Source organism: Musca domestica, unplaced genomic scaffold, assembly GCF_030504385.1.
Source record: "Musca domestica strain aabys unplaced genomic scaffold, Musca_domestica.polishedcontigs.V.1.1 47, whole genome shotgun sequence".
Taxonomy (NCBI): Eukaryota; Metazoa; Arthropoda; class Insecta; order Diptera; family Muscidae; genus Musca; species Musca domestica.
Window position 1 is genome coordinate 3,275,327 of NW_026712338.1, and position 9,720 is coordinate 3,285,046.

General features: G+C 32.6%; 1 protein-coding gene across 1 annotated transcript; it reads left to right on the forward strand.

The window, feature by feature from the left end:
• Window positions 1–1,147: 1,147 nt before the first annotated feature.
• LOC131800322 (thymosin beta-like) lies at window positions 1,148–9,516 on the forward strand. The gene is made up of 4 exons (XM_059127677.1): window positions 1,148–1,298; window positions 7,864–8,007; window positions 8,080–8,193; window positions 8,752–9,516. The coding sequence occupies exons 2-4, from the start codon at window positions 7,878–7,880 to the stop codon at window positions 8,889–8,891; spliced, it is 384 nt and encodes a 127-aa protein (XP_058983660.1). The 5' UTR covers window positions 1,148–1,298; window positions 7,864–7,877; the 3' UTR covers window positions 8,892–9,516.
• Window positions 9,517–9,720: the final 204 nt, after the last annotated feature.

Genomic DNA, 9,720 nt, shown 5'->3' on the forward strand with positions numbered 1-9,720 from the left:
CGTACGATTCGCTGTAAATAAGGCAACATTATATACTCAATATGGTAACATTAGGGGAATGAAAGTACGAATGAGGAATCAAAACAAAACACATGATTAGAAAACATTGTAGAAGTGTAAATTGTGCAAAATATTCTGTTTAAAAGAGTTGTTTGTGCAATAAGAAACATTGGAATTGATTCCTTAACTTCACTGAGCACATATTTGTTGAATGCCTATGCCTGCCCCCAAAATATTAATTAATGATTAAATGATTAAACAGCATACCATAATACATATTTCACATATTTTAAGATACTTACATTTTTGCACAAAATTCTTTTTTGAGTGTTCTTTTTGTTGTTTTTTTTTTTCTTTGCTTCAGTTTATTATTCGTAATACCACATTGTTTGGTTTTCACATATGAATAATTTTTGTTTGAAGATAAAAGTGGATTTCAAGTTTTTTAAAGTTACAAGTGTCCATAAAAATACAATTTCACTTGCAAAAAGAAAAGTTGTTTCAAACCGAAAAAATTGCGTTTTTTGTTTTCTGAAGAAGCTAAATACGGAAGAGTTTCGTACGGAATTCGTTCCCATGACATGCCTGTATAAATTTATTTCATGGAATTAATTACAAATTCGTCTTGTTTATTATTTTTAAACTAAAATGAAGATGGCATTGTTAAAAAAAAGTCAATGACTGCCAGTTACTTACAATAAAAAACTTGCCATATCTCTGTAAAAAATTTATTTATTTTAACGGAAAGATGTAATAATGAAAACCCGGTAATGTAAACTTTATCCTTCACTTTTCCTAAAGTGGGTGAGAACAAAACTGAACTACAAAGGAAATATATAGGAACGGGCTTAAGGCCTATTTTTGGGTCATATTCAAAACTTTGACAGAAATTAGTTAAGTAAGTTAATTTTCGCAGCAGTGCAAATATATATAACAGCTTTGGCGTTAAACATTACATTAATTAATGTTATTATTATGCATAAAGAATACATCTATTTAAATATGAATTTGAAACTGATTCCACAAATAACCACTTTTTATCAACATTTCCTGCATTGACCTTGTTCTGGGTTTTTAATACAACGCTATACCAGCTTTATTTTAGTGGTGCGACACGTCATGTATTAGGTTAGCGCACAGGATTTAAGTAATCAGTAGTCGGTAACTTGACTATAGTTTGAATTGTTTGAGATCGGAACTGTATGAATATCGTATCGTATCGTCGATGCTCAATATAATTTAAAACGTCGTGCGAAAAGGAGTGTCACGGTATCTCTCTATATTTATTACAAAAAAAGGTAAGAAATATTTTCTTTATTTAAAAAAAAATTGGACTTAAAAGGCGCAACGGTTGTTGCGAATTATTATTTCCAATGTATATTTACCGAGTGAAATTATTTCGTAGTAGTATATAGATATAAATATGTGAGATTTTACAAGACCCGGCAAACATTTCTCGGTTTCAATTCTGTGTCATAAAGTAGTGTGAGCTTGGAGAATGGGTTTAAATGAAGATAATTGCAAAAAAGAAGTAATAGAGAAGAAAAATGTTAAAAATGTATGTGTACATTTCCAACTGGTTTCTTTTACATTCTTCGTGCCATTTTGCTGTAATAATTTTGTTGTTGTTGTGGAAATGTTGCCGATTGTATGACGCTGCTGCTATTGTTGAGAAGAGATTTTGCTAGCTGCTGGCTGGATGGATATTGTTGCTACAATTCCAAGTGGAGAAATTTTTAACAGCAAATCTTCTCGTACAGCAGATTCCAATTAGATAGACAGTAACAGTTAGACTTGTAACGTTTTTTTTTTCTTTTTGGTTGTTTGTATGTGTGCTGTGGTCCGAAAAGCGATTTTTGTTCATCCGCAAAATGTCTATGACTAGTAAAAAACACAGATGCAGCATTCGCTGTCTACTGTTAGGATGACATACATACATACATACATACAAAAGAAAATCCGAGATATGGATTCTAACAAGTATTTTGCCATGGCATACCAATAGACGACGCTCAGTAAGAAATGAACAAATAGAAGTGGGCCGGCTAGTCAGTCAATGGTAGACAACAACAGGCGTATTTCGTTGGAAGTAGAATAAAAGGAACGTTATTCGTATCCATTACATACACCTGTTTCAAAAATATATATTTTTTTTTGTTTTACTTCGCAATGGGCGTGGTTGTGCAAAATAAAACTCCATTATCATTTGAGGTCTTTAATCTGGAAGACGACAAATGAATAAAGATATGAAGAAGAACTTACAAAACAAAACGACTTGGAGGGAAATCAGTCTGAATCATCAATAATATCGCAACCATTAAATCTAAATGTATACAGATGTATCACCACCACGTATGTATGTACATATTTATGTTTGTATTTACATGCATACAGCATGATGTATGCGGACAAATAACGTTTGCGATAAAAAAAAGTATTTAGTTCGATTTTATTAATCACAGGGAGAGTCGACGTCAGTGTCCAATGCATTCTATATATGGTTTAAAATTGGACATTGTTTGCGGTGATGGAGGTGGGAGGCGGGGACGCGGTGGTGGTGATTGTTAACAGAAATTAGTCACTGCAATTAAGACAAAGAAATATTTTTTCCGTTAAATTCATGACGGACGTCTGGCTAGTAAAAGGCAACAGCGAAGAATATATCGGGGGTGGAGATCGATGCACAACTTACCGGCAATGTGGCTGTATTGTATGTATGTACCTATACTTCAGCGGCATACAAGCACATGCAGTTGCCCAACAAAACACCCTGTCTAAGGAAATGTACAACAACAAATGCAATGCTTGTTAAAACATTTTTGTTGTGCATGGGCAAATTTGCATAAAAATATTTAAAAATTCAAATCGTGTACATAGAATGTTTAATATATCTTTTCTTTATTTTATTTCACTTCATTTCCGAAGTTTTCAACGTTGATGTATTTTTACAACGGATGTATACTTCTGATGATTAGTGAGTAGTTGTAGCTAACAACCGATAGCTTGTTTAAAAACTAGGAAGTGGAAGTAATAAATAATGGTGAACATTTTTATATCTACTTATCCATTTCTTTTAATTTTTCCAAAATAATAATTTTTATCAGAATGCAACGGAGACACAAAAATATTTTTTTTTATAATTTTAAAGTTGTTTTTGCCAGCACAGGGAAATCTCTATTTTTTAGATGGTACGAGTAACCCAATTATTTTCTTATGGACTACACGTAAGGAGATTATAGAACAACATGTAATAGTCATACTCTTATTCATCGTTATTTTTAGACGCTTCTTATTACTGCAATTGCGCTTCGTAAGTTAAATGAATCAATTGTATATTTAATCAATTGCTAAATAATATAGCCATTGATTAGATAAACATGTGTACCCAGTTGATATTCAAAATTCTCAACAACATAAAAGTCCAACATTGCATTTGCTACCTAAACAGGTAAATAATAAAGGAAGGCTATTTTTTTGCATTTGGGCGAAGCTAATGAACAAAGACTTTTCTGGATGTGTCTTCATATTCGATAAGAAATACTGATATCAATATTTGTAGAAATTTGTCAACTGTATGGGGATTAAAGAGGAGAATTCGGGTCGGGTCGTGTTCTTTGTCATTGTGGGAATGATTTGAGGGTATATTGAGAATGGTCACGAATGTCGTAAATAGTTCGCATATTTGGTTTTCTTGTGTATTTTCATTAATTTCTGAAACGGTGTTCAGATTATTTCAGTGATATTATAACCCGATGCTATGAGGGTGGAAGTACATAAAAAGCTTGAAGTCTTGGCTAGGCATATTAATGTCAAATTATAAGGGGAAATGACGGCAGGATTTTAGTGCGGCTCTGTTATCCCTTTATGAAATGTCACAAAATATGCCTAGCCATGACTTCAAGCTTCTGATGTACTTACTCCACTTATTTGCGGAATTTTAAAGAAATATATTCCCTGCTGGCTTTTAAACACTAAAATATGTTTTTAGATTTGTGACGTCATTGACATTTTTCACATTCGAAAAGAAAAAAATCGGAATGCATAATTCACGGGGAATCTATTCGTATGTAATTTTTCACGTTTCTCCTGCTACGAACTAATTATTCTCGAGACAAAAGTCCGTCTTAATCCAAATTAAATTTCTAAATATAGTTTATTTAACTTGGAATCGAATTTTAAAAGTCATTTACATATAGAACCAACATATAGAAGATTTCAAAGTTTTGACCAATAAATGTTGTATTAAATTTAAAAAATGTTTCGAGAATGCTAAATTTGTTTATTATAACAAAGAATAAATTTTGTCATTCCAATCACCGTGTGAGTCGTCTTCTTAAATAATAAAAGATAAAGAGTCGTTGACATTTTAGGAAAGATTGATTTTTTCGGTTCTTCATTTTGTTGTTTCCGATTTCTAATTTCAAAGAGTTTAAAGATGGGTCTGAAGTTGTTGTTTAAATGGCCATGGCTATATAAAATAGAACAATGAAAAAGAGTGTCATTGATATCTTTTATTTGTTGGCGTATCATTATGATTAATTTGAAAATTATGCCTTAAAACCACAATATATTTTTAAATATTGTGTTTTTGTTTGATCTAGTTTTCTTTATTAGATTTGAGAACACTGTTATTAGTCACATAACATATGATTTATTTGACGAAAAAAATCACATTCAGATATGTAGGATAAAAACACATATGTTTGAAAACAATAGTTAATATTTTTTTATGTACTACTCCATTTTTGTAAATATAAAAAAAAATTAATTAATGAATAATCGCTCATTTCACTTTAGAACATTTCATCAAGAAAGTGCTGTAGCAAATAACCAACAGCAACATCTCGCGTCCTTGTTTAAATTTCATTTACAGAACGTTATTATGTTGATTTTTAGCCGTTGGGCGGTGGTTATGGTCACAACATCAACCCCATTCTGTTTGTGTTCCCTTGACATTGGTCGCTGTGGCGTTTCTGCGACCGGCAATGTTGTTGCAACATTCACTATAAATATGTATGTACAAATATGTATGGGTATACATGGGTAGTTGTATTATCTACCTCAGTGGCTTGTTGTGTCTACATACACTGTATATAAGAGAATTTTTGCCGGCACATATTAAGAATGCATAAAGCAATACTTTCCATTTTTCAACACTCTTCATTTATTATGCGAAGGAGGTAATATATTGAATATCCGTTCGATGGTTTCAATCATTCTTTGTCCAAGTAACAAATGAGCGATAATCAATGTAAATATTCATTTTATTTATTATTGGGAAACAATATTGTTCTCTAATAACAATCCCAATATATAAATACCATTTAGTTGCAAATTTTAAATATTACTTTTGTAATGTTTTGAGGAGGAGATTCCCTAGTGGCATTGCGGGTGTGTAAGTGTGCTGGTTTGTTTAAGGCATGCTCCCTTATAAAGGGGGAGCAGTACTCTATTTCCTGTATACCTACATACAATACATAAATATTCATTCACTTTTATTCCTCCACACCCTCTTTGTTTCTTGAGTGCTCAATCGAAACTCCTTATTCCTAAAATAAACTGCCCTGTTGTGGAGGACTTGAGAACAATGTGTATTTAAAACAACAACAACAAGCCCAAGTCTTTCACATGTTCGTTATGTTTTTGTACATGCCATGAATCATATGTTGTAGAAGATACATGGATTTCGACTGTATTTCAATTTTGTCATAACCGAAATGCATATTATGGGAGGTTGTTGGTTGTGGTGGCGAAGGCGGAGGAGGAGTAACGAGCTGTGACTATACATGCTCCCAGTATATATGTAGACGCACATATATATGTCTGTAATAATGTGTTTAAAGCACATTTGTGGTAGACAGTGGAGAAATATATGTAAAGGCGATAAGATGATTAAGAAAGTATGAAACATCGAAGTTTTTTTTATTTTATTCTTTTTTGCTCTTTCTCCCCCGTTGTCGGTGGTGTTTTTGTATTTACCATTACTTTCTTCTTTGTTTCATGTGGTTGAGTTGCTCATTCGTTGGTTGACTTCATACTTTGTTCATTCGCCGGTTAGCTGTTGTTTCATTTAGATTTTTTGGATACATAAAATTCCACAAAAAGATTTTCAATAATAACGACGCGCCTCCCGCAATTGCAAAAAACAAAAAAAAAATTTTGAAAAAATACACAAACCAGCAAATAAAACAATTAATAAATAAAGTAAGTGTTACAAATCGAAAAACTTTTTTTTTTGGCGATCTGTATGGAGTTACTGTCAGGATTTATCATTTTAAGTCAAACACTAACAGTATTGTATGGAAATATTAAATTAACAGTGAATGAAAATGGAAATTTGATTCATTGCAATTTTTAAAAATTATCATTGAGTGCGATGTATTAAATATCATATTTGGAATTTATAAACAAATATTTGACCACCCTTTTATCTTTAGTGCCCACAAGCAGTTTGTGTTGAATCACACCCTTGTATGTGTTCCTTAGTGTGGCAGACATGGGCGCGGCATTATTACCTTACTGATACCAATGCTGCTTTAAAGTGAAACCAAAGTGGACAAATGTTTTCAAAGATATAGCAAAGGATAAGAGACAAGTGAAAATATAGCGTTTTGAAAGTCCAGATATGTTATTCATTGAATTTAAAAATGATGTCGGACACCACGCATCATTGTAATAAAACATGTCGTTTTCAGGTTCGAGTAAAAAATTATTCTAGCAATACGAAATGTTGCTAGATAACTTTTTTGATGTTCCATTGGCGGAAGTTCAAAAAAATAATAAAATTTCTTTTCCAAAAACTTTCAAAAAATAAATCTGTGAATGCAATTTGTTGAGTTTGAATTGTAAATATAAATTGAACAATATTAAGCCAACCAGTCATAATTTCAATGACTCCGATGACGATATTTCCTTATCGGATTGAATTAATAATATACGGCCTTTCGGGTTCTCTCTTTTACTTTTGAACCTAGTTTATTTCTGCTAAATTTTTAATTATTTTTTTATGTTGTAGCAACTAAAGAGGATATAACGTTTATAGGTACAAAGCTTCATAAGTTGTTAAGCTTTTTGAGGTGCATTCTCAGCTCTTTATAAGAAATGACAGATTTCAGTAAATAGAAAAAAACAGAAACTTATCTTAAAAAGAAGTTACAACGCGTAGATTTCGCTAACTTTGTATTAATATATAAAACAACAGGAAGGCGATTCAAATGAAAAAAGATTTGGGACCTTTCTATATTATTGTGGTAATGATACGCTATATATATATATATAATTTTTAGGTTTAACGTACAACATCATATTTTAATCATTAATGTTGGAAAAGCACTATCGGCATTCAAATTTTCATCACAGAATCGAAAACTGTGGGTGCAGTATTTAACGACAAGCGTTGATGTCATACAGTTGACAGATTTTCACATTCCAATTATAATTGGCAAGTGGCGTGGGCATTGTTATTTTCTGCACGTTTACAGTTGTTTTTTGTTTAAATCAGAGCAATATTACACATCAATTAAATACCGAAGAATTGAATTTGATTTGATTGATCTAAACAAGCGTCCTTTTATTTATTCAATTTTCCCTTCATTTATCCACATTTTAATTGCATACACAACTGTTGTTTTCTTCGTTGTCACTCATCATTTGTAGCGAAAATCTAAACGTGTAAATATGTACCCATGATGATGTATATGAATGCATGACTATGCGAATTATCCAAAGAGGAGGATGGGGATAGGAGCAGGCATTTGCATTGTTGCGTTTAAGCGACAAAAACTATAAATAAACATTTCAGTTGTCACGGATTTGCTTTTGAAAATTTGCTCAATTGTCTTCTATTCAAACATTTCTTTTCAGTTATATAAATAAAAATGGCTGCACCTGCTCTTAAAGATCTTCCAAAAGTTGCTGAAAACCTCAAAAGCCAGCTTGAAAGCTTCGACACTGAAAAATTGAAGAATGCCAATACTCAGGAAAAAATCATTTTACCTACAGCCGAGGGTGAGTTACAAACGAGAGCTTTTATTTAGCCAAAATTTCAAAATATTAATTTTGTTCAATCTTCTTCTGTAGATGTAGCCGCTGAAAAGACTCAAAAGTCTTTGTTTGCTGGCATTGAGTCCTTTAATCCATCCAACTTGAAACATACCGAAACGCAAGAGAAGAATCCCTTGCCAGACAAAGAAGGTAAGAATTTCAAACTTACGACGTATTTGGATTGTATGTGTGTTTGACAATTTGTTTCTGACGCCGCCACTACACTGCCAATGCAAAGCAAAAATGCTCTTGACCTCAAAAAGTATGTGTTGCAATATATTAAACAAGCAATATTTTAGGCACAAATCATTGAATTTTAAATCTAAACGAATCGAATGGGCATGTTTGGTGGAGCGTCAATGCTCTCGGCGAGTGTCGCCGCGATAGTCTACAATGACTAATTACAAATATTGAGTGAGGAGATATTACCATATTAAGTGTTGGCTGGTAAATATCTCGTAAATAAATGCCAAATATGGCAAGAAACACAACGACTGTAGCCGTTGTTTTTGTTGTCGAATGTAGTTGTTATTTCCATTAAAAAAACAACCATAAACGAATGGTGTCTGTTCCTTTAATGGCAAAATTTTCTATTTCATTCGACATGTTATTATTATTGTTCAAGCACTCATACATACACACATCATATTTTAGTGCATTTTTGTTTTGAAACATAAGATTTCTAATTCGACCTCTTCTTTTTTTTAGCCATCGAAAAAGAAAAGGAGAAGAACGATTTCATTGCAGGCATTGAGAATTTCGATTCCAAAAAGCTGAAACATACCGAGACATGTGAGAAGAATCCCTTGCCAACCAAGGAGATCATCGAGGAAGAAAAGAGAGGTTAAGTCACCAACGTCGTCTCCATCATTAATTCGTCATATCTGCGCTTGCGTAAATGATGATTGCCGCAGCGCAGGTGCTGTAGCAAAACTCAACGGCCGTTCCAGTAGCACTTCACCACTCACACTGCAGTACTGGATGACGTATTTTTACTCATTCCTAATATCTAATATTACTGAAAGACATACTTTACTTTGTAAAAGCATTTATAATTTGCGTACATACACATATTTATATATCGAAAAACAAATAACATTTTCATACAAAATTTTATAAAAAAACCGCATGTCTTTTTCTTATTGTGTCCACCCTCATCTTTTCACTGTTAAAGATGTAGCTTTTGTCTGCTTGCTAGTGTTTGCATGGAGAGCGACCATAAATCGCCACTGATGTTTATTGCAATATGTACGTGACTTCAATTTCAATTCACGTTAATGATACATTGTCAACTCCTCCATGCCATTCTTGGACACCAATCACAAATATGGCTGCCTCATGTCATGTTCTAACCGCATGTTCCAAAGGGTAATCGTAGAATAAAAGACTGGACTTATTACATGCGAGGAGTAAAATACGATCGATGGGCCTGTTGAGATGCTTTTAATAAAATTTGTATTTTTACATAAAAAATATATTTGCGTTTTCTTTTTTCTAATACGGCTTTGAAATGGTAAAATTGAAATTGCACTGCCAAATTGTGTTGTGTCTTAATATGAACACTTCATAAAAACTGTTTTTGTACACACTCGGAATGAGATTCTGTAACCCGATAAATGCAGGAATTTCCATAATTTTATTTGTCAGATCTTAAATAACTGTATGTAATCGACGTTG

Excerpts from the sequence above, each read along its gene's own strand:
- LOC131800322 (XM_059127677.1), top strand. The coding sequence starts at position 7,878 with ATGGCTGCACCTGCTCTTAAAGATCTTCCAAAAGTTGCTGAAAACCTC. Across the intron at positions 8,008-8,079 it reads CATTTTACCTACAGCCGAGG|ATGTAGCCGCTGAAAAGACT; the intron begins GTGAGTTACAAA and ends CTTCTTCTGTAG. Across the intron at positions 8,194-8,751 it reads TCCCTTGCCAGACAAAGAAG|CCATCGAAAAAGAAAAGGAG; the intron begins GTAAGAATTTCA and ends TCTTTTTTTTAG.